Source organism: Zonotrichia albicollis, chromosome 3 (assembly GCF_047830755.1).
Source record: "Zonotrichia albicollis isolate bZonAlb1 chromosome 3, bZonAlb1.hap1, whole genome shotgun sequence".
NCBI lineage: Eukaryota > Metazoa > Chordata > Aves > Passeriformes > Passerellidae > Zonotrichia > Zonotrichia albicollis.
Window position 1 is genome coordinate 68,033,879 of NC_133821.1, and position 26,170 is coordinate 68,060,048.

A 26,170-nucleotide genomic window follows, 5' to 3' on the forward strand; every position below is an offset into this window, starting at 1 on the left:
AAACACATGCAGTTATGTTTCTTCTCCCCTTGGAAATGGTATTTGAGAAGTTTTGATATTGAATCAGGTTACATTTAAGTGCTCACGCACATCAGCAAAACTTTAGAAATCTCTTCAAGCATTTGAGAAAAAAACAAACACCAAAGGAAAGGCAACAGCAATCCCATATCATCTCATACTACTATGTGACTTATTGTGAAATATGGGTCCCTCTGTTTTACATTTAATGGATCACTTGCTTTAAGGAAACCCCCCACATTGCACAGCTAGTAACACAGCTACCTGCCATCCCTATTCTGCTGGCTACACACTGGCAAGCAACTGAGCCAACTTACTAGACAGAGTATTGGCAAAAACCACCCTCTGTAGCTGCCAAAAAGACAAGTTTAGCTTCAGCTGCAGTCTCTCAAGAAAGTGGGAACACAGTCTTGCATCCCGATTATGTAGTTTTTACCACTTAGTTTATTTATTTCTCAGAGGAACTCGATTAGCTCCTGAAGTATCTACGGTAAATCAGGAGTAGGTTGTGGAAAGGCTGGGGGCAGGGCAGTGTGTGTGAGCTAAAAGGAGATCTAGTGAGGAGAAAGGATGAATCAAGAAGTCTCTCTAAATCACTGAAAGGAATCTAGAAAATTCAGAGATTTGTTCCTGTAGGACATTTAAAACACATTGAAATGAGAAACCCATAGAGCCTATATTCCAACCATAAAGTAATCATCAGTAGTGATTTGTTTAAGTATTTCTAAAGCATTAATTTTAATGCAAAACACCCATCAAATCTGAAAGCTGTGCTGCTCTGAGCCCTGGAAAATTCAAAGAGAAGAGTTTTGTCTCTTTTTTTTTTTGACAAGGCACAAGCAATCTAAAAATTCGGAATGAATTTGCTCCTATTTTTCTTTTAGTAGGTGCATCAGCCTCCTTAGCTGAAGCAAACAGTGTCTGAATTAGAAAAAAAGCTCAGTAATGTGATTGCTGGCTCAATACACAATAGCATTTCCAGCTATCATGCAAACTAATCCACAAAAATATAGTTCTACATGCACACATACAAAACCTTTAAGTTCCAAAGACATTATTATGCTCCAAGAATCATACAGCATGGAATGGCAGCATGCAAAACACTGTAAAAGCAACTGAAAAGGCTGTAGAAACTAGTGCTTAAATGACTAGTTTTCTATCTAATGCAGTTGGGATGCAAACGTTGTGATTTGTGGGTGATAAATATTTGCATTCTTTGCACTTTGCACTGCCTCCTAATAGTAAAGTACTAATCACACAGCTTTAGAGCACTGCAGTAATTACACACAGCAGAAAAAAAGCAGGAGGCAGAAGAACACATCGTGGTAGAGATAAAGAAAAATCTGTTTATAGCTAAAGGTTTGGAAGCTCTCCATATTTGCCTATCTCACAGAATGGGTATTTGCTTATTTTAAACAGATAAAAAGAAATTAACATCTGATACCCAATTTAAAATGCAGTGCCAGTGAATTCAGGACAAGTGCTTCATTCATCCCTAACACTTCCAGGAGCTGCATCATCAGTTCATTTTTTCATCTTCAAGAAGTGTATGTAAGTAATGACTACTGCTGTTGCTGGCTTAGTCTCATACGCCTAATTGTGGGTGTGATTTTAATCCTGATTCCTACCACACACTCGCAGCTTTGTAAAACCCTGGTCTTTTACTGTGACAAGCAATTCGTAATCCTTCAAATACAAGGCAGATCCTCAAGAAACTGTAAGCCTAAAAAACATTCTGTATTTACTTGGAAACTATTAAACACAATGATTCTACCCAGCCACAAATGTTAGCAGGTAATGTTGCTAATGCCCTTAATGTATTTAAAGTATGGGTCTGTTTTATTTTCCGAAATTATATTTCTACTTAAAACATATAAGTATTATATAAATATATCATTTAAAATAAATTATATTAGCATGGCAATGTTTTAATTGTTGGTATTTTTCATTGCTTTAACATTCCTGACCACTACATCCTGTATGTGACATTCAAAATAAGGATTTTCATATTTTATTTTTTAGAACATTTACTGTATATTAACGGGATCAGCTTTCCTCAAGAGGTTTTTCACTTGCTCTTCACTACTCATTAATCTAACAACAGCATGTCAACTCAAACTAACCTCCAATATAAGTGTTAAAATTATACAGCATTTATTTTCTACAGATTGAAGTTGAATTTATATGTGCATTATTGGAGTGGATGTATCAGAAAGTGCCAGAAAAGTCTCAGATCACTTGATAAGTAACAGCTGTCAGCTTTCTCCCTAATGTAGCACAGCTTGCAGACATAAATACATATTGCAAACCAGCATCAGCTGACCTGAGCTGATCCTGTATGGATTGGAAGCTGCCAAGCTAGGAAATCCACCAGGTTTCAGTGACTGGTAAGAATCAGAATACATTATTCTATCCTCCCAGTGGTACAACAAAATCTATCCTGCTACAGAGCTTAAAAGGAGACTCAAAAGATTGCTCTTTCCTTGTTAAAACCATCCTGTTGTCCTCTAGAGCAACAGGGAAGACCTACTAATTTGTATTCTTTCTGGGCCCCGCTATTTACTGTGACTCTTACACAACTCACGTAATTTTTTTTTCTCCACCTTCATATATGCACTCCTTCCAATCTGCTTACCAGCTCCTGCTTAGCAAGCAATATATATATTTAGGGTTTAAGTCACCACAGCAGTCCTTCTCAGGCTTTTGGAATTGCAGCAAGAGAACCACTCATCTATCAACTGAGGCATCAAAGCAATTTTGTAAGCTCAAGTTAAAGCAAATTTCAGAAGTCATTAGCTCAAAGTTACTATTCTTGAAAAAAATGTAAGAAAGTTTGAAAAATTTTCGCTTGCTACAAGGGAAAACATATACATGTATATTCTACAATTCCCATAATGAATATCCAATTAAAAAACCAAGAAAAATTATCAGAAAAAATCTAATATGCAGCTTTTCAGGTAAATTATAAAGAATCAATAACCTTATCAACAATAAGTTTGGGATACAAATCATGCAGCTTCGTGATCCCTCACCGCCACTTTGAAAGCATTCAAATTAAATATTTGAACAAACATTTATTACAAATCTATCTGAAATCTATATCTCATTCTTTTTAGATCCACTTCAATTTTCTTGTCATTAGGCAGCAGATGACTTTCCCTTCTCAATATGTCATTTATCTATGAAAAATATGTTTCATTACTGAAAGTGAAATTCAGAGTGCAGCCTTTTATGAAATATAGCATCTACTCAGTGTTTCAGCAGCCCATTATTTCTCACTTTAAAACTTTTAAGATGCAATATGAAGACTTCCAGCATTTTAATCTGGAAAGGTGCTATTATAAAATATTTATTATTTGCTATCATCAATCATAAAATTGAGAATAAATTGAAATGATAAAGGAATTTTTTTTGTAACCTACTGTATCAGATATATCACATACACTTTTACATAATTGTATTGGGTTTGCCTGGCAAGGTTTTGGTAGTGGCAAGGGGAGGTGCTGCAGGGGTGGCTTCTGTGAGAAGCTGCCAGAAGCTTCCTCCAGGTTCTATAGAGCCAACACCAGCTGGCTTCTAGACAGACCCTCCACTGGCCAACACTGAGCCAGTCAGCAATGGAAGCAACACCTCTGTGGAAACAGGTTCAAGAAAGAAAAGGTTATAGTGCAGAGAAGAGCAGGGTGAGAACATGTGAGAGGAGCAGCCCTGCAGACACCCAGATCAGGGGAGGAGGGGCAGGAGCTGCTGCAGGTACTGGAGCTGAGATTGCGCTGCAGTCCCCGGTGCAGACCATGGTGAGGCAGCTGTGCTCCTGCAGCCCGTGGAGGATCACAGGGATGCAGAGATCCACCTGCAGCCTGTGGAGGAGCCCATGCTGGAGCAGGTGGATGCCTGAGAGGAGACTGTCACCCTGTGGGAAATGTGCTGGAGCAGGCTCCAGGCAGGGGCCTGCAGGCCCATGGATAGAGGAGCCCATACTGGAACAGGTTTCCTGGCGGGACCTGTCACCCTGTGGAGGACCTGTGTTGGAGCAGGATGTGCCTGATGGACTGCATCCAAGAACAGTGACCCACCTTGCAGCAGTTCATTAAGAACTGGAGCCCATAGGAAGGACTCATGCTAGAGAAGTTCATGGAGAAATGTGTCTTGTGGGAAAGACCTGACAGCAGCAGGAAGAATGTGTGACTGACTGACTGTAAACCCCATTCCTTACCTCCTTGCACTGCTGGGGGGCAGGTTGTAGAGCTAGGAAGGAGGGAGAAGGGGTGCAGGAAAGGTGTTCTTAAGCTTTGTTTTACCTCCCATTATCCTGCTTTGATTTTGCTTGGCAATAATTTCAATTAATATCCCCAAGTCAAGCCTGTTGTACCCATGGTGGTAACTGGTGAGTAATCTCTGCCTGTCCTTAACGCACAAGGGAGCCTTCTGCTGTGTTCTCTCTCCTCTGTCCAGTTGTGGAGGGAGCAGCTTAGGTGAGCACCTGGAATTCAGTCAGAGTCAAACCACCCTGATACATAATTCATAATTCTTAAATTTAACCTAAAATATTTTGTGCAGATTCTTTTTGCCAAAATAAAATGAAAACTTAAACCATAATCATTACTCTCTGCATGGTCTGAGAAATTCCAGCAACCAATGCCTACTAATTTCAAACTAAATTGGTCAACTAGCTCACCAGGGGCACTTGAAACACTGAATAAGAGTTTCTAAGCAGAAACATATTAAAATGTATCCTAATAAATATATTTTCCAAAAGAGTGTTATTCATGGTTTATGTACAGATAAGTGGGATACAGTAACAGCCCCAGTTTAGTCATTGAAGTTTTTGTTCAGAAAAGTCATACTGTCATTATAATTTTGTATTTTACCAGCAATTATAAATTCAGCATTACATTTATAAATAATTTCTACTAATACAATATGTAAACAAAAGTAGTTGTTACAATTTTTTAAAAGCTGCCTGTCTGGAAATCAAATCCAAAATGCAACAGAGACTCATTGCTGTTATTTACATTGTTATTCTCTTATGCCTCTGTATCAGCAGTAGCGAGGCCAGCAGGACAAGGTATTCCCTGAAAGTGTTTAAAAGATGACTTGAAGTGGCCCTTAGGAATATGGTTTAGTGGTGGACTTGGCAGCACCAGGTAAACAGTCAGACTCAATTACCTTAAACCTGTTTTCAACTCTAAATAATACCATGATTCTGTGACACTTAAAATTGTCTTTCCACATAAGTAGTAAGTGAAGTAGTAAGTTTTATTTCACAGAGAAATAAAACCAGAGAGATCCTAATTTGTACAAGATCTGCCAATAAGACAGCCATTAAGCCATGTTCTCAACTGTGCAACACGAGGCCCTCTCTCCATCCTATTTTTCAGTAAAAAACCCAAAACAATTGAAGTTTTATGTGAAAGGATACCCTTTATCAGTATAATCACATAAGTGAGCATTGACTGCTGGATTTCTGGCACACTGCATTGTTTTGTACCAGAGATAGGGTTCCTGCGTATATTCTACTTCTGAGTGTCCCTGGGAGTCACATTTGAGAGGATTCCCACTAATATTGGGAACTTAAAAAAATACTGCTGCAACTGAACCAAAGCTACAAAGTCATGGCCTAAATTTAAAGAAATTTAACAGCATTCAGAAATAATATGCTTTATTTAGCAATGTATCCAAGGAATCTTTTCCTTCCAGCTAGTCCAGACTTCTTTCGCTACAAGTTTTACACAGTGAAGCATGATACAAAATACTTGAAGATGGAGTTGACTTCAAACACCACTTAAAGAGTGTTGTGCTGCTTTGCAAAAGCACCTTACAGCCCCATTAAAGAGTGAATGGCTCAGCAAAAATGTAACAGCTTCTTTCCTGCCAACTGGAGGGTCTGCTACCCTAGGAAAATGCTGCTGGCCTATCAATTGTATCCTCTGAAGGGACACCCGTTCTTCATTCAATGTGATGAAAGTTACCTGCATTAGGAATGAAATCACATAATGTAAACTAAAAGAATGACAAACTAATTGAGCTAATCTTAAAATGATTGTTGTTTAATGAATTTGAGATTTACATCAACTAGTCTCCCATACACTACAGATTTCTATCACAGAAACACTTAAGAGATGCTTTTTCAGAGGAGTCTCTAAATGAACTCTGCTCACAGATCTCGAGCAATTTAGAAAAGAAAAAATGAAATCCAGGAAGTGAAGAAAAAACAGCTCTTTCATCTTTGATGCCAGCCTGGATAGCAAATGCTGACTTATAATTAGGAATTTCCTTAGCAGCAGCTGCCTGACCATATACTTCATAGCCACCAACAAGGAAAAACAAAGAAAAGATGTGACCTCCTGTAAGGACAGCAGTAGACGGACAGTTATCCTAGAAGATGGAATGGGAATTTTCTTCAAATCACAAAAAGGACAATTAAAAAAATAGCAAATGTTAAAGAAGTGGACTTCTGAGATTTTCTTTAACAGAGAGTTCCGAAATTTAAATGCGCATAGCAAGATACAGCCTCTATGCCATTGCAGATGAACCCTTCAGGCTAAGCGCTTATATTTTCTGATAACACCACTGTAAATTCTTAAATTAAAAATAAATAAAATCAAGAAGTGTTTCAGAAGAGCACAGAAACTGGTACAAATTTCTGGGGAAAATAATCCTCCAGTATGCATGACTGAAGAAGGCCCAAAGACAAGCTATTAGCTCTTTCCAAGCTAGAATACAAAATGAAATACCAAACTGCACCAAAGAGATGCTAAAAACTCAGAATTCTAGCCGTTAACACAGTACCCCACCTTCACTTATAGCAAGGGATAAACACTGTCATTCAAGAAACCCTTCTTAAAGTGTTTTATGAACATACACTGCTATACTTCTTTTGGCATACCAAAAAATTTCCAATTGCTACTATAATCAGATTAGGTGGAAATAGAAAAAAAATCTATGAAAACTCTCTGAGAGAAAGGAGGTTTAAGAAGACAACTACTCTTTTTTAGACCAAGCAAAGCATGGATTCCAAATTTAAATTAAACATTTGCCAGAGGAGGAAACCGACCACAAAGGAAAGCTTCCAAAGCCTTACAAGAGGCAGGAAATCCCTGAGTACCACACTGAGGGAATACTGGCAATATTTGAGGCCAAAGCATTCATTTGCATAACAAACACAACACATTCGAATAACAAGCACGCTTCACCAGCACTCTTCACAAGCTTTGAACTAAGCAGTATCTCACTGAAGTTGTTTTAAGAGTAATTTGTACGTAGTGGCTATATAGTAATCCAAGAAACACTGAAATGAGGCTTCGTTAAGCAACAGTATGCAAACTGCTTTAATTGTACTTTTTATGATATTTTGATAGGTTAGACTGAGTATTCCTGTATTCAAATCACAAGCTATACTCCAAAATATCAAGGGGAAAAAAGCCAAAAATCTAAATTTAGGTTATAAAACTCAAGAGTTGTTTTCAGAGCTCAGTGCAATCTCTGCACTTCATTAATGCCAATAATACATTCAACAAGCACTTTTTGCCAGGAAGCAAAACAGCAATGCTGCTTTGTTCATTCACATACTAGCATGGCTTAAGCTGACAGCTGCATTAAGTCTATTTATTTATTCATTTATTACTGGCTGTTCAATTCAGCAAACTGGAAGGTTTCCTACTTCTAGAAAGGCATTTAGAATTTGCTGTATTGGCAAACACAAATACTGCCCCATCAGAGACAGATGACAGACTTCTAATAACATGTCTGGGAAAATTTTCTAAACACTACTCAACTACATTTATACTTCAGGGAAGAAGGAATTATCTTTTCTACTTTTTGCTACTTGGAGGCTAAAGGAAAAGTGCTTGCAAGATCATCTACATTTTCCACAAAGGATTTTGCAAAGATTTTTCTTGATTTGTAGTGTTTCAGAAAAATAAAAAATGAACACCCAATTACCACTAACTTAAAGGACAAAACAGTATTTATTAAGTAAAATTTTACACTTCACCCTAATTATTGGGCAAAATAGTTATAAAAAATTCATTAAAAGTGAAGTTTAAACTTAAAAATACTGTGTTTAAAACAACAAATAAGAATCTTCAAAACACCAAAGACTAAAGAAAACATGTCCAAAAAAGACAAAGTGCAACCCATGCAATATTTTTCTTCTGCTTTTAATTTAACTCAAACTTAGCATAACCTCCTTTGGGTGATGTAGTAATGCAGACTGAGTCACTTTTCATGGTATGGAGGAGCAGAAAGCAATGACAGCAGCAAAGGCAGGCCTTGCAGTCTATCTGCTTAAAATTCACACCCTTTCACCTTGCATGTGTGTGGAAGAAGTAAGTGGAACAGAAAATCACTTCCACCTGGACCACTGCTTCTCTTTATCTGTTAAAGGCACATATATCACTCCCATCAGAGGCTTCATTTTGACACTGCCATCTTCTAGTTTGTCATACTGTTCGAGCATCTGGTTTCCCCCAGCAGGGCCAACTGGTAATATCAATCTTCCGCCAGGTTTTAACTGGTCTATAAGCTAGAACACAACACAGAAATTAGAATGTAACCAGCCACCTCAGAGAAGCTGGATCCAAAGTTTGTTACAGTAGATTAATAGCTTTGCCATTATGTATCCATCTACTTTTATGCAGTAGATAACTACTTCCATTAGGAAAAATAAAAAGTGCACTGAAAATGAGAGTATCACGGCAACATGGTACAACAACTGGTATTACAGTAAAATAGTTTAACTGGGTAGGTTGCAGTTTTATTTTCTATAGATGTGGGGGAAACATGTAAATCACAAATTATTTTTACAGCAGATTCAATCTTTTGAAACTGTTTAATGCTGCAATAGTTATTATGTATTAGTACAGGCCCATTGTGAAAAATTCTGGGGGTAACTGATCTCCCCTTAAGCCCACAGAATAAGATTTGAGAATGGTGACTTTTTATTATTTTTCTTTCTGGAAAAATTTTGTCTACAACAAACTCAGTACCCTACAGCTCCTCTTTCATTCTGTGAATGGAACAGCCTTTTCTGAACTAGTATAAAATATATTAATATGACTAAGATAAGTGACACGTAAACATAGTATGTGAGAAATGCTTGCATTTTTTTCCCATAGTTAAAGGAGGCTAATCACAGTAGTCTCAAGGAAAATTTCATACTTCCCAGACATCATGAAAAAAAACCACTTAATCCCAATTCCTAACAAAAGTTACAATTACAAACTGTTTCATTTACAAATAAACTTTCAATTGCTTTTTTAATTGTCATCTGTCAACATTTTGCCGGGAACACCCTCCTGGCACACTCCCACCAAAAAATCAAAAAAAACCAAACCAACAACAACAAAAAAATCAAACAACAAAATCCAAAAAAATAAATCCCCTCAAACTAAAAGCACAACCTACCTTAAAAACATGAAGCAAAAAAAAAGCCCCACCACCACTGGTCATTGTTTGGAAATGCCCAATCTATCTATAACACCTCAAAGCCCAGTCTTTCACTATCCCTCACTAAGATTTAAAAACCTTAACTGGCATCTAGCATATAAAAACCATGCTATGTATTACCATGTGCCTGATGAAAGGAAGAGAAAAAAAAATCTTATCAGTAAAAATGGACTATATGTATGCACACTCTAAAGCCCCTAGTTACTCTTCAGCTTCTCTACTAAGAAGTGCCCTGTTATCCATTCTGAAGCCTTTAAACAAATGGCACTGTTTGTACTTCCAGCTGAGCATTTTACTTTCAATAGACTCAGTGCTTTGGAACTTGGGAAATACACTTAAATTTTGTAACTCGTTGTTTGATAAAATTTAATTACCTTATTAAATTCTCCAGTTCATTGCTATAATAGAGGGCTGCACACATGTAATTTTAAAATATGTTTATTTAGAGCAGAGTTATTAGAACATACAGCTTTATCAAACCAACAGGAAGCCCAGTTGTAAGAGAGACAAAAACCCCACACCATACAGTAATACCACACTGCCCACTGATACTCCCAGCAGTGCAAGCTACCAAGTATTTTACACATAGATGTATGCAAAGCATTCTCTACAGCTAAGGTATTACACAAACACACACACACAACATAAAAGCTTACTGCTTGGGGCACAACTGGGGCTGCAGCTCCAACATGGATTGCATCATAGGGAGCTTCTTCTGCATATCCCATTCGTCCATCTCCCACTGCAAGAAAACACTATTTTTTAAAACATTTTCAAAAGCACTGGAGAAAACAGATGGTTTCCCATATCTACATGTAAAAAATTAACACATTTGTAAAATAAATGCAACAAAACACCTTTATATGTGTATACACATGCTTATAAAATATACTAAATACTACTGAAGCATCTGAAAGCATGAGTTTATAATTGAAGTTCTTGGAAACATGGTCCACCAAGAAAAGAGACTAAAGTATTTATGTGCCCTACCAACTCCAGTGCAGGTAAGTTTCCTCCCTCATTTACCCTCTTAGAACATACACTTTGCTTTGCCTTGTCTTCATGCACATCATTCCTACACATAATGCAAATCACAAGTCCAAAGCATTAAATGTCAGAAGCACATATCAGAAGATTCCAAAGGTAAGGAAAATACAAAGGAAGTGTTCCCATGGACTACATGCCTACAACTGCACTACCAGTGGAACAAAAGCCCACAGCCATATGCAAACATTAATGCAGCACTGCAGTTACCTCCGCACACCCCACATTCCAGCACATGGGCCTCATCTATTCTTCCTGCAGACAATCACTGCTAACACAGAGAGCCAGGTGAAATTCATGGCTAAAGCTCCAGGAGGCTGCTTGGAACATGCTAGGAGTAATGAAGGTTTTCAGAAGTTACCAGTGCTGCTTGAGCTTTGGTGGAGAACTCATGGAGAAGCACTGTCACAGATGTCTCATACCATCCCAATCATGGGGAAGCAAAGAGTAACAGTTTGGGGTTTTTAAGCCAATGAAATGAGACAAACTAAACTGGACATTAAGTTTTGAAAAAAGACAATGTGAATATGGCATCCACAGAATTTACAGGAAAGCAACAGGAAATCAGAGCAAGTTACACAAGCGCTCTCTGGAGTTATTTAGAACAATTGTAATAAATGAGGCTGAAACATTCATAAACTCATACTATGTGATTACAGAAGTTCAAATAATTAGTCAAGAAGAAAAAACAGAGGTTAGTCCTCTGATCAGCACAAGTAGTTTGGGGTTTCCCATCTTCAGGCTGAGCTTTGACTTCTGTGCAAACATCAATATCACAGGTTAATTAAAACTGAAAGAGTCAAAAGAAGTGCTACACCCCAGTCAGAGGCTGAAAATCTGTTAACTTTTTGCCTTCAAAAAACTCACAAAGCAGGAAAAAAACATGGTCACCCCAGCAGGTTTCATTTTGACCTCCATCATAAGGAGGGCCATCTGGACAATAAGAGCACCCTTAGGTGTATCCAAGACTGTACGGGAAGACCTGCACACCTCCTCAAAACAATTAAAACTGAAGTTATGAGGTCCTTCCTTATAACCTCATAACCTTCCTTATGAGGTCCTGAAAGATGACCCTGGCAGGGACCTTCTGCATCTTTTAAGAGCGCACGTTTCCTCAGAAGCTGAGAAGCCTCTTAGGGGTCAGTCCCATAAACACTGGATAAATACAAGCATAAATAATGACATAAATACAATCAACTCTGACCAGCACAAGCTCCAACCAAGGGCCACAAGCAAAAGCTGCCAAGCAAGAAGTACCAGTGCTTCAAAAGAACTCATCCCTATTGATTACCATTTCCACTAAGTCAGATGGCAACAGAGATCACCAGCAATGAAAGTTCCAGTTATTTCCAGAGTGTACTCCCTCTGACTGCCAAAGTGGATCCTACTGGAACAATCAATGCAGCCAAGCATATAATTTATACTTATATCTTAATAGCACTGTAGAACTCTTCTGAAGAAGCAGCAATAATATGTTACTGAATCAAGGTGCTGTTCCATCAGAGATGGCAATGGAGAAAGGCTTCTTTAGCTTACTCATACAGATATTGCTAAAAATTATGTTAGTTTCACAAGGAGGGAGATTGTCATTCCCCAGGGACACAGCAGGCATTAGAAGCAGCGGTCTCCAGTATTGCTGGCAAAAGAAATGATTGCCAAGTGGAAGAAGCAGCTGCAAAAGAAACTGCTGTCACTTCTGAAGAACACGTGTATTCTGAGACATCAATGTCCCTAGTGTACTCTCCACAGAAGCTGGAATGTGACTTCTGCACATCTTATCACTTCACTGACAGCAGTAAAACAGACTCAAAAACAACTAATCCCTTTGCTCTCAGAATCAATAGCTAACATCTTCAAAAAGAGCACACGCCCAACCAAAGGGGGGAAAAAAAAAAATCACGCTCCTTCATATGCATCACACACAGCATGGCTCTTCCTTTTGAAAATCCACAAAAATTCTTATAGTTACAGAAGAAATATATCCACTCACAATGGCAACAGTTTTAGATATCCAGAACATTTAAAAAACCGTTAAGCTGGCATTCATATATTCAATGCCATTCAAATTATTATATTATTCAATGTCCAAGGGGAAAGAACAGCCCAAATTTTCAGCTTGTGTTTACATGCTGAATAATGTCCCCTTCCTACTCACATCTCTAGTTACATGCAGCCTGTTAGCAAAGTAATCATGGTGGAGGGTGGCAGGGGGTGATGAGGAAAAATTGTCAGGACATTTTGGTATAAAAGGGTTCTACAGCTTGATTATAAATCTAGACCTAACCTGTTGATCATAGTACCTAAGCCTTCAGTCTCTCTATGCAGACCTGTTTCACACAGAGCTGAAGCATAAGCACAGAAACAGGAGAAAATTACTTCCCTCAGTCATTTAGAATCCCTCAGCCCTGCTGGCTATGGCTGCATCAGCAAATAGTGCAGTACAATAGAAGCAGATCTGTACAGCAAAAAGTTTTTGCTGAGAACCTAGCATCCATGCAATATATGCATTTCAGAATAATCGCTGCAGTCTAGATCTAAGTCTTATTGTCTGAATACACACATATCAAACATATTTGGCTGCTTCTTTTAACACATAATATTGTCTCATTTCATCCAAAAGGAACCAAATTTTGTGCTTTCCAGGAGTACTCTCATGTGAGCTAAAGAGTGGTAAGTAGAAGCATTTGAGAGATTCACCTCAAGGGCTTTCTCCTGATATTAAGAGAAAACAAAATAAAAATTAGGCTATTAAAAAAAAAAAGCCAAAAGACCTACTGTTGTCATCTCACTGCAGGGGTTCCATACTGTTATCTTCTTATCACAAAAGTTTCACACCTTCTTGGTGTTTCTCCTCAGAGCACTGACTCTTTCTTCCCCACAAAGCAGCCAACTGACTCCAGTTCCCTTCTCACCCAGCCACCCCACTCTTTTATAGCACTCTTCTTCTCATTGGCTGTGGCCTCTTAAAGTCACGCCTGTTCCTAATCTTTGATAATTGGCCCAGCTGCAACTCCTTAGGGGTAAGATTACTTTCTGCACTATCTTTCTTTTCTTATATTCTATCCCCCCTACAACCTACAAACTAACAAAAAGACATGTTAATCCAAGTGTACCTACTCCCAACTTCTCAGTGCAGTTCTACTGGGACACCCTAAAATAACTTTGGTGTTCCTGAAATGCAGTTATGGTACATATGAGACATGACAAAGCAGAGTAGAATGTGTGAAGCACACTATGAAAAGCCAGCAACTGACACACCTGGTCTTAGTTTACACAGCTCCCATCATCAATCAACTGGTTTTCACAACTTTTTTTGTTTGTGTGCTTCAGATGGGGGGTTTTGAGTGGGGGGAGGTTTCTGTTGCTGTCTTTGTGTTTTAAATTAACAGCTGTCTGGATTCCTGCTCCACATCAAAGAGCTCCCAGGAATCCAACACAGTTGAAACATTCTTCTCAACCTAATTCACAGAAGTATTACTTGCCCAACTGTTCTTTAAAATGTACCTCACAACAAAACTATCCACAAGTCTCTTAGTCTACATAGTCAAAAATAATATAGATATTGATGTTTACTTAGAATTCTAGACTTGCAAGAGCACCAGAGTTTCTTCCAAGAACAACCAGAAGCATAAGTCAAAATTGCTTTTGTACAGCATCAATGGAAATTCTTTCCTCATTCCCCCTCTACAGCCCTAGCAGTCTAACTTCTTTTCCAAGAAGTTCTGAGACATAAGTGTTCTCAGTGAGATACATTGCATTTTATAAATGTGTATGTGTTGATAAACTCATTTAAAAAACATTTAGAGAAGTCCCTCTGTTACAAGAAAAGACCAAGAATCAAAATAGTAAAGCTAAGAAGCAAACATCACATAACAATAATTTTTCCAAGTGTTCTTGTAAGAAGCCTCAAAGAACATCCAGACCTTCGACTTCTTTATTAAACATAGTGAACAGAATGACACTTTCCTCTTGCCAGCCTTGCATCTTCTAAGAAAAACAAACACTAACCAAACATCCAAAAAAATCCCAAACAAACAAAGGAAAAAACCAAACAAAAAAACTCCAAATCTGTTTGTTTGTTTTTTTTTTTTAAGTAAATAACCATTATGTAAAATAATTCACTGTCCTTCTATTGTTTGGGCATTATTTCCTCTCAGTTACTCTAACTGAATTAAAGTACTTTGGTGTCAATCACTTCCCTAACATCCAACTACTGTCAATTTTAAAAACAACTGAAATAAACATCAGTGCTGCATACTGCCAATCTAGTACTTTTCCCATTTGAATCTTCACGTGCAGCTTTCTCAACTACCCTATCAGAAGTGTAAGAAGGCTTTGTTAAAACACTCAAATTCAGATGACAGGGTATTTATTCAAGAACAATTGTGAATTCAACCCCAATTTTAAATAGCAAATATAACATGACAGACCTTCAGCATGTATTTTCACCAAAAAAAACCACTCCCCTTTTCTAGTAGAATGATTACACATAATCTCTGAGGTCACCAGAAGTCATATTCTGAAAAACTGGGGGAAGATACTGATTTTCAAAGGCCTAAAGACAATTTAAATTTTAAAGTTTTCATTTGGCTTCTCTTTCTTGGGTTTAGCTTACTAAATTCAAACTTTTAATAACATCCAATTCAGTCATTTCCAATCAGCTGCTGGAAAGAATATCAGTTTAATTAGTAAGTGTATCAGTCTGATGCTCACCAATCAGTTTCACTCTTCCTGAAGACAGCAATGTGGGATCGTCTTTTTTGACATTATTTATTGAGTCATCTACTAGTTCTTTGATATGGTCAATTCCTACAACTTGTCCTTTGGGACCAACCTGGAATAAAAATATACAGATGAACAATTTCTGCTAGGTTTATTTACAGAATGAGTACTTATACTTCCTGAACTCATTTCTCTAAAATAAAAACAAAAACAGGAAAGTGGGAGTATATTTTCCCAATGTTATTAAAACTACAGTTAGAAATGACAAATTCTGACTGCTAGAAGCACCTAATAATTAAAGTGTGCCTGCACACTTTTATAAATAATTGTTAGAGTGATCTTTTTGAGATGTGATTCAGTTGTGTTATATTGTTAGTGGAGATTTCTTCTTGGAACTTTCAGAAGTTAAATTTGATCATGTTTGTTTTCATTACCTGCAACAAAAAGTAACAACATCAAGGAAAAAGACTGGAACTGATCTCCTTTCACACCGAATAAAACTTACTAAGGATTAAGGTTCTTTTAAGAGAAGACCTTAAATCAAGGATTAAATAATGATTTTTATTCAAAATCATCTCAAGAGTCCTATTCTTTCAGAAGCAAATGCTGCAATTACCAGTCATGGACAAATTACCTTCCACTCACCCCTGCACTCATGAATCTGCTCTCAGATTTACAGCTCTCCTCCACAGGAAGAGTGGAACTTCTGAGAGCTCTTAACTCAAAAAAGGTCACAAAATCTCTGTACTCTGAGAGGAGGGAGAAGATCTACTAACAAAAGCTTCTCCATTACAGGTATTTCTTCCAGAGTTTTGTCTTTAGTTCAGAAAAAACATTCAAAACCAATCCAAATCTTCAAATCTCTGACCACTTTTAACAGGATCCAGCTCAAAGACTACAGGAGCAGAGTATGTCCTAGCAGAGCCCATGTTGCCTATCTTTGGACACATCTAAACACATTGTTTATGTTTCTGTATCTTACATTTTAATATCGTTAAGACATGGAAAATTAGTAGCTAGTTATCCTGGGGAATTTTTTTGGTTTTATTATGAACAAGTCCTATGTTAAAATCATTAAAAAAGCAGTGTTAGCTTTTCTTGTATGAGTGGAAGGCCACCACCCCAGCCTTTGAAACAAAGCAAGACACAGAGCAAGTTTTCACTATGACAGCCATGGGTTGCTGTTTGGAGGAATGACTGGCAGTCAGCTCTACCATAAGCTGGCAAAAGATCCAGTATATTCCAAACAGTACCATCACAGAAATGAAAATTTAGCAAAATAGTCTGAGCATGAAATAGGCTGATAAAGTAAGAGAACCTCCTGCTGCATGTGACAGCCCATTATGCTATTTCTGAGTTCTCATCAATTTCCTCTATTACCCTGGAACTGTGAAGCACATGCAATTGAGACAACACAGAGGCACAATTTTTGGATCTCTATGTTAGGAATAAAAATATACCCACTTTTTTCATTAATCCAGTACTGACAGAATGAAAACTGTAATTCATTTAATTTGCCAGCAACCTTCAAGAGTAAATAAACTTAAACTTGTCTACATAGCTTGCAAAATTATTCCAGAAGCTTAACATGAAAATCTAAACAGCAATCTTCAAAATACTTTACCAATCTAAGTAAACATAAAGCTTTCCCAGAGGCACCACAAATGAGATTATCATAGTAAGAGTAAAGTTATCATCTATGAGCACTGAGGTGCTTGTGCCACAAATGTGAGCTACTAATTCTAGATCTCACTTAGACTGAGAAGCAACATCAGCAGTCACAAAAAACACATCTCCAACTGAATTTTTGTGGCAAAACACTCTACCATTAATTCCCATAATATACTTTGTCCTGGAGTGACTTTCTGATGCATGTATGCCCAATCATCTGTAACTTCTTTCAAGCTTTTGTTACTGTTAGCAGTGCTAACAGTAGTGCTAACAAAACTTTCAAGCAGAATGAAAGCATTTACTCAGTTTTTCACGACACACATCTGTAAGCCATTCCAATGCAAACAACCAAGGAGGATTCTTAAGAGGCACATAACATTCATATGGCAATAAAAATATAGCAAGATTAATTTCAAGACATTTGGAAAGAGATTTTCTTTTTGTGCTGATTCTGACTTTTCCACAGCTTGTTTTAGTAGAAAAAAGTGCACAACTACAATTTAGCACATCCTATTGAAAATGGCTATTCCTTTATTCATTCATAACTTCAGTGAGAAATACATATTTTTCTGGACAGAAGCTTTAATGCTTGTAGGATTGGCGTTCCCATGCTACCATTTGATTACTGACTTCACAGATCAAAAATAATAGGGAGCAAGTTGAATTAAGTGCCATTTAAGTGTTCTTCTAAACTGCAGTTTGGTTAACATATTTCAACTACTTTTTTTTTCCTCCAGATTTTGCAGCTAACACTTAGACACCTAAATACTTTAGTAAGTGCATGGCCCAGTCCTAAACACTCTCAGCCAACTCTTAACACTGGGAAACAGAAGAGATTGCAGACTCAGATTGGTGCTTCAAAACAGAAAATTAAAGTAGCAAAGAAACCTAAATGAGAAATTATCATATGTATCAACATATTTCAAATTAACTTGGAAGAAAGACAAAACAAAAAATCTAGTTGGCAGTTTAATGAAGGTCTCTACAAATCATAAAGCAATTATAAAGCCCCGGAACAGAGAAAGAAGAACTGATTATATCCCTTTTCATTAATCAGTCTAAGAATACAATAGCTACAGCCACTAAAATCCAAATTTTTTAATCTTTTTTTTTTTCATCTTTTTTTTCCCAATGTAAGATAGGGAAGAATACAGAAAATTCCTTAGGTATAGGTTGAATAACACAACTGAGATTAAGTTACTTGGCAAAGATGTAAAATTCAAATTAATATCTAACTTTAAAAAGGTTAAATGGACAGTAATGCTTGTGCAATATAACAAGAAAAGAAAGCAATTCAATTAAAAGACAATTTATTATAGACACAAGATATTTTCCTGTGGAAATAAGATTCTTTTATGCCTCACTAAGCTCTCATTGTAACAGGAATCCATGACAATTTATCACAATGAGAACATTCACAGCCACACAAGATAATAAAACTTTGAACTGTTCAAGACAAACATCTTCTTCCTTCAAGATATAAAGCAACAACTAAAATTCAATCATTAAAAAATACCCAAAACAATCCAAAAACCCTAAACTTCCTCACTAGGGGGTTTCTTCACCATTACACAATTTATTGGGCTACTTAACTTGAACATCTACTATCAGCTACCGTAAGAAATGGGTACCAATCACACCCAGGAGAGTAAATTATTTTCTGTACAGTATACTTCAGTGGATTATGAAGGATGCTTTTTTTTGCTTTGTAATTCAGAGTTACACTTGAGTCCAAGCAGTTCTGATGATCAATGACTAAACTGAACAACTCACCATTCGTGAAAAGCACGCTGTGAGAATTCCACTTCCAGATCCTACATCAAGTGCTTTGGCTCCTTCGTGTAGCTGATCAGATAGAAGTTCAAGTGCATACGCATGCTAAGAGAACACAGAGAGAGAAAATGTCAAATTATTTTAAGTGTCTGTTTTACTCAATATATGTTAATTTCTTCAGAGATTTTGGGAAATGCCCTGAGCATTTGTCTAAGAAATTTCAGAATTATTTCTATTACAAAAAATGGGGGGATGGGGGGGGGAGGAGTTAACTACATTATATATTTTTTCTTTCATTGGCTTCCATAAATTTCATGAGTATATTTTTTTTTGTTAGAATTCATGTACAAAACCTCATCTGACCATTTATGCTTCTAGCATAGACTCTATTTATATATTAGGAAAGACACTATAAATCAGTTTATTTCTCCTCAGGTCTGGTGAATCTTAATATTCTGGCAGTATATGGCCAATAAAGAATTTAGTTTATCATTATGCTATATGCATTGGAATATCCTGGTACAAAAGCTAGCTAGGAAGAAGGCAGTTCTAGAGCATCAAGGAAAATGGCTATTAAAACTACCTCCAGTATTACCTGCACACTTGCTGAATCAAAGAATAGGAAAAAGCAGTCATCTCTTACAAAGGCAGATAGCCAGGCTCATCGATGAACTGAAGTAGTCTATAGATACACTTTCTAACTTTTGCTGTGTGGTAGAGCAGTACACAAACTAAGAGTAGGCTGCACATTAAAAAACTAATTTGTTCTTTCATGTTTCAGAGACAGCCATTAATGACACTCTTTCAGCGTAATCCATCCCACCCAGAAAATATAAATAATTAGAATATTCTCTGATAGAAGATTCTTTGTTAATATTTGCTTAGAGGATATATTACCTTTTTGCTCTAACACTCCATATACTACTAGTGCTAAGCATTGGCAAAATAATGACTTAAGGGACTTGAATTTGAAGCATAATTATTATTTATTTTTCCTCTTAGCAACAGTACTTTTTTCGGTCTTTTCTTGAATAATATTGTTAACATCTCTATACAAAGTTCCTGATTTTTTTATATTGATAACTAGGTAAATTCTAAGCCAACTACACAGTTTTTAGTCAAGAGAAGCAGACTTTTACTATGATTTGACACCTTCCAAACACTGCAAAGACAAAATACTTGCTTCTAGTCACTTCTCAAATAAAGAAAGACAGAAAAATTATATCTGGGTTAGATGCATGCACTGAAATCCCAACTGGAACATTCACCCTGGTCATAAACCACTTGGCAAAAAAAAGCCCTGCAACTCAGCACAATGTATCTTTTTTCCTGTCCAAAGATTTTAAGGCATTACCGCAGTACCATACTATAGGAATCACTGTCATTCACTCCTGAGTTCTGATTTTATATATTAAAAAGTAATTTCTAATGGAAAGATCTCTGGATATCTTCTGGTCCAGTCCTATTTCAATATATGGCCATTTTAAATTAGGCTGATTAGAACCCTGTTCCATCAGCTTCTTTGTATATCAAAGAAGAAATTTCCACAAGCTGCAAATCCTGTTTCAGTGCTTAACTACCCTCATAGGTTTTTTTAAATCAAAAAACTAATCAGAATTTCCTATGTTACATTTTTTTCCCCACTACCCCTCATCCTATTACTGTACATCTGCAAGAAAAATTTTGATCAATCTCTTCTACTTCCTCACAGTAAGCAGTTCACAAAAGTGTCACTGCAATCAACTGCTCATTAAATTTACTAGGGTAAATATTTTATTTCAAAAGCACCTGGATGTTTATAAAATCACTACACTAATCACCTAGTTTAAAGCTTACCATGTGTGGAGCACTGATTGTTGCTTGGAAACCTGTAAAACAAGAGAATGGAAGATGTTCATTGTTTTTCAGACAGCAACCTTACAATCTTTATTACCTTGACTGTAAAGTACAACACCTTCACTGTCACCCTCACTCAGGGTACAATGTCCACACCCTGCAGTTACACAGGTACTCTGCATCAGAAGTGAGTTATAGTACCTCAGCTGAAAGCTACGTTGTGTCCATTCTGGACAGGAAAAAAAAAAAAAAAAGGTTTTATCCTTGATCTCAGTTACAATTTCCGTTTTGTCACTACACATTGAATGAATATCTCATACTGAGCAAGTAGGCTTAATTCAGAAGAGTAGTGTCTCCCCAAATAATGTAACTCCTTTTTAGTCATCCCCTATGTAAAAACCTGAATTTGTCTGTTTGAGTTTCATGTAGTGGAGACCATAGAACATCTGGAGAACAACCTTGTGAGTTTTGCAAACAACAAATGAGAACAAACACCTACAAGAATGGGAGGAACACTCACCTATATTTGTTTCTGTAAAGATATGTAAGCTTTTGAGCATGTATTGCAAAATATTTTTTAATTTTTCTATATAACTAACAAAATCCTAATAAAATTCACTCATCACATACAATTAAAGACAGGGAGAAGATCAAGAAAAAAGAAATTAATACATTTACATAGCTCATTCTCTTGTCTTGGAAAGCTAAAACTGGGACCTGTATGGGAAATTAAGTTACTGTTGTATCAGTAGACCTGCCAATTCAAAGCCTATTTTTAAAGATTTCACATAATGGTTTAAGAAACTTTGCATTAGTCCCAACTGAACAATTTCTGTAAAGATAGGGAATGTTTCTACCATAAACTGGATGCAAATTATTTTTACGTATTTTCATCAGTTGCACCATCACAAATTGCTGTGGTTTGAAAAACAAACACATATTTACACATACTTGAAAAACACCTCTCTACCTGATGTATCCAAATATGCCAACTGCATTCCACAAGAAATTGAAGCTTAGTTAAAAGGTATGCAATAAATTGATGAAGAACTAAACAACCTTCCAAACTTAAAAAAAAAATTTTCACATTCTTAACACATAAATGACAAAAGCAGCCACAGTTGCACAAACGAAAACAATCTCAATCACTTTTGCAAGATGCTCTTACCTATAGACTGTGGGGAGTCCATGTAGGGGTTGTATTTTGCATAGTGGCAGCGGTCTGTAGCCAGCATTACTTCAAATACCTTGTCTGTTTTGATTATTCCATTTTCTATAAACAAACAAATATATAAAAATGAAGGCATTGTTTCTTCTGCAGTGCAGAAGTCTGTGAAATGTGTTAACACATACACAGCATTGTGAGAAATCATGGGCCTTACACAGATCTTGCCCTCATCATACTGGCCATGGCAAGGGCTGGACTACCTCATCCTTAAAGGTCCCTTCCAGCCCAAACCCTTCTGTGATACTAAAATTCAATCTGGAGTCCAGAGACCAAATGATGCTTAAGCCAGTGATCAGTGAACAAGACTTTCCCAGCAGTTACAAATTCTTTCCTGAAACCACTTGCAAAGAACTACTCCCTAGAAAAACTCCATGCACGCCTTTGATAAATCCTGAAAATACAGTCAGTAAGAAATCAGTACTACTATACACACCAAACAAGATAGACTACATATTTCTAAGAAGACATACAAGTAATTATTGAAAGATATACAAAAGTAAGTTAGAAATGTTAAGTTGAAGCATCAATGCTCAGTACTTTAGTTTCCAGATCTGTTTGTCTTGCGTTAGCAAAGAAAAAAAATCCTTTTGTTAAGAAACTCCCACAAAATCTGAATTCTTATGCTGGGGCAGACTAAGGCCAAAAAGTTTTTATATCAAAACTCCCTCAATCTTTTCTCACTTTTCAAAATAAAATATAAATGCACATGCATGTAAAATGTCAGAAGCAGCCATTTTTTCTTGCTGTTTTATTGAAGTTTTTTAAAACATTGTTAATTCTATTTTTTTTAAGTTCTCAAGAGCCATTAATGAATAACAGAAAACTCTGGAAAACAAGTGGAAAAAATGAACTAATTAACTTTTATTAATAGACTATATAAACTACAAATAACAGACTTTTCAATGATGGATTGCTTCATTAACTCCTTTCTTTAAATAAGGATTTATCTGCAAAATTATACTTTAAAAGGGAAAAAAAAGTTCATTTAAGCACCATTAATACCTAACCCAAAACATGAAAATCAGATTATGGAACTTGTGTAAGACTGTCCTGAAGTTGCACCAGTGGGTTTTTTTGAAAAAATACACCCCAGGAATGGGCTAACTTCTGCAGAGACTTTACTGACTGTTTACTGGATGCTCCCAACTACACCTATTAATCATGGGATTTTCCTGTCTTCTTTTCTTATCTACTATCTGTGTCCAGAATTAATTATCCTATATAACACAGACTTGAATTGAGAAAGGAAAATAACTCCTCAGATCATATTCCTTTTTGGTCTGGAGACAAAGTATCACATAGAACTGCAAAACAAATATACTACTGCTAAGGAAAATTTTAAGGAAAGCAATTCCTTATTTTAAAATATATTATTTTTTTTAGAAAGATTTCTGTATCTGCTAAGTCCCAGAAAAAGCATACACTCCACTCACAGTCCCCACACATTAGATATATCCTGTTCTTTGACTTTATTTTGAACTGAATACTACAGCAGTTCTAGTATCTGAGCCAGCAGGCATTTGCAGCAGTTCATAAGTTTACTTGCTGAGCAAAATTGTACCCAAAAGAAAACAAACAAATCAATCCATTAATACATTGGCACTAACAACAGAGGCTAGTAAGGAAAAAAAAAGTTTTCCCTGCCCACTAGAAATTAACTGGATTAATTGTAAAGCAGTTCTGTGAACAAAGCTTAGAAACAAAAATCAAACTTTTACTCTTTGAGTCTCATTAGGAATCACTAAAAAGTTAGTATCTCCAAACAAAATATACTTTAAAAAAAGGAGAATAAGCAAGTCTAATTATAACAGAAGTGAGGAGATAAAGACTCTAGGAGGCTGAAGAGATGTCAAAAAGCAATAGCTGAGAAGCACTCACAAAAGGTCTAAAATAGTGATTTATTTTTTTACATGCAGATAGGTGCATATATTCTAGAACTATAGGCAGCCACCTGCTCTTTCCTTTTGTGCCTTTTGGAATAAGCATGCAAAGAACAAAAAGAACATCTTGGAAGTGCAACTGCAGGGCCCTATGATAAGGCCAAGAACCTTCTCTAATTTCACAAAACTTAGGTCCAGTCAAAGTACATACAACTACCAAATAAAATGCTTGCATTGACAGGCAAATTCAAAAAAGCCCTGCAAACAGAAACTACAAATATTTTACAGATTTGAGCATTCAGGATGCTCTCATTCAGCAAACAATCATGAGACTTGCTGACTGTTGTATTGCCTTTGATTATTGTAATCTTTTCCTCAGTAAATAAGAATTGAAGAAAGTTACCCATACTCAGAACCTATGGAAGAAGCTGAATCTGCTGTCAGCTATTTATTTCAATTATTGAATAATGCTCCATCCTCAAAAAAACCAACTCTCTCTCAGCTACCCCACCACAGATTAAGTCTGCTTTTCAAATTTGCTTATTATACAATGGAAACTACATCAAATTTTAGGTGGGAATTAAGAAAAACAATCAAGCCCTAAACAAAAAAGTCAATATTGACTTAGTTAACATTTTTCTTGTGTTGATAACAAGATTTTTTTCCTCAGTCTCACAGCTGAATATAGAGAAAGATAACAACTGTAAAGTACCAGTCTCCAAAAAAGTCCTTTCTTTCCTGCAGTAGTCAGTCCCAAGATGACCAGCAGCCAGGATCTTAATTCTACCTGAAACGTGTCTCTATCAAATTCTCAATTAAGTCCAGAAAACAAGTATATCCCCTAAAGAAGCCAATAATAGAAGCTTACATTGCAAAGAAGACATTCTAATTTCATGCCATCTCTACAGAAAAACCAAAACAATAAAAGAATTTATTTACTAAGATGTTAACTAAAACAATTTTCTAAATCTTAAAGCAAAGCTGTATATTGCAAGAAAATAATTCACAATTAAATGCATAGTAGAATATCCTTTCCAATTATAACATGCACAGAAGTCTCTCCTTGAGGAGACTGTTGGGTTTCAAGAATGGTAATCAGTTTGTACTGCAAACAAATCAGATATTCAAGTGTTTACAAGCAAAGGATAATGCACAAACACACTGACGGCTTGAAATAAAAGTAAACTCAAATAAAACAGAGTTATATCAGCACAACTTCCAAGCTTCAAAGGGCTGAAGCTGAAAAGTAAGTCCTTAACAGTGGAGCACTGCCTGCCAAGTTCAAGAGTTACTCTGTGCAGAGGCTGTGGCAATGACAACTTGACATAATTGGAGCATGTTTTGAAAACTCTCTCTGGTCTGCCTCTTTTCCACAAATAACACCATGAAAACAGGAAAAGAGCTCAGAGCAGTCCTTGGACTTGAAGGTGGGAATATACCACTGAACGTAACCTGGGAAACTGGGCAGTTGGCTGTCAGAGAGCAAGGAAAGAAGAGTCTGAAAAGGCACCATGGACTTCCAACAAGTAAACAACCTATCTTTTTATTATATCTTTTATTTAGCAACAAAGGCACTACTGAAGTGCTTATGCTTCAAAGAATTGCCTACCTCACGGACAGTATCCTGACTGTTGACCAAACACGTTTCTAACTAAACCATAAAATACACCAACACTGGCTTCCAGATCAGAAAAGAGGATGTGTCACTGCCACATGATCCAGCACACAAGCTTACTATACAAACCACACCACCTACTCAAACTCCTCCTGTGGCTGACTGCAGATCCCAAAACCATTTACTACTTCAAGATCCACAAGTAGTGCAACTACTTCAGCATCCACATAGTTCAGCTTCTTAGGTTACTTTCTCCATAACCACTGCAGAATACTTTGCTTAGGAAGATGAATTTTCAGTGAAATGGTGATATTTTGAAATCATACAGAGACCTTAAGGCATGATGCAAAGCACATACAGCTTTATGCTACAAAAGATTCATTCATGTAGATAGAAATTACTGATGTGACAAATCATAGAATGGTTTGGGTTAGAAGAATCCTTCAAGGTCAACTAGTTCCTTCTTATGTTAGGGGTCCCAGAGCTAGATGCAGCACTCCAGGTGGGGTCTCTCTGCAGAGCAGAGGGGTAGAATTGCCTCCCTTGCCTGCTGGCCATGACACTTCTGATGCTGGACAGTTTGCTCTCCACAAACTTGCAGAGAGTGCACTTGATCCCACTGTCAGTGTCAATGACAAGGATGTTAAACAACACCAGTCCAAGTGCCAACCCCTGAGGAACACCACTCATCACAGCCTACACCTGAACATAGAGCTTTGGACCACAACTATTTTCAGTGCTACCAGCCAGCCTTATCTATCAAGTGGTGCACCCAGCTAATCCATGCCTCTCACTTTTAAAGATACGGATATAGTGCAGGACACTGTCAAGTGACAGTCTCCACCTGACCCATGAAAACCAGCTAGCAGCTTTCCAGAGGAGAATGGGCTAGAACAGAAGCACAGCATGATTTGCAAGCAATGTGAAGATTGT

At 36.8% G+C, this 26,170-nt stretch overlaps 1 protein-coding gene across 3 annotated transcripts in view; it reads right to left on the minus strand.

Moving 5' to 3' along the window:
• Positions 1-26,170, minus strand: part of PCMT1 (protein-L-isoaspartate (D-aspartate) O-methyltransferase) — a 42,810-nt gene that overhangs the window by 8,730 nt on the left and 7,910 nt on the right. Inside the window, exons 2-7 of one of the 3 annotated variants that reach the window (XM_074537767.1) lie at positions 21,683-21,787; positions 20,515-20,546; positions 18,679-18,783; positions 15,226-15,346; positions 10,125-10,210; positions 8,329-8,545 (exon numbers count right to left, since the gene is read on the minus strand). In XM_074537767.1, the coding sequence (XP_074393868.1) occupies positions 8,366-8,545; positions 10,125-10,210; positions 15,226-15,346; positions 18,679-18,783; positions 20,515-20,546; positions 21,683-21,787 (629 nt within the window). In that variant the 3' untranslated portion in view covers positions 8,329-8,365. The remainder of the gene's footprint in view (positions 1-8,328; positions 8,546-10,124; positions 10,211-15,225; positions 15,347-18,678; positions 18,784-20,514; positions 20,547-21,682; positions 21,788-26,170) is intronic. The other 2 variants (XM_074537768.1, XM_074537769.1) reach the window with 2 other exon arrangements.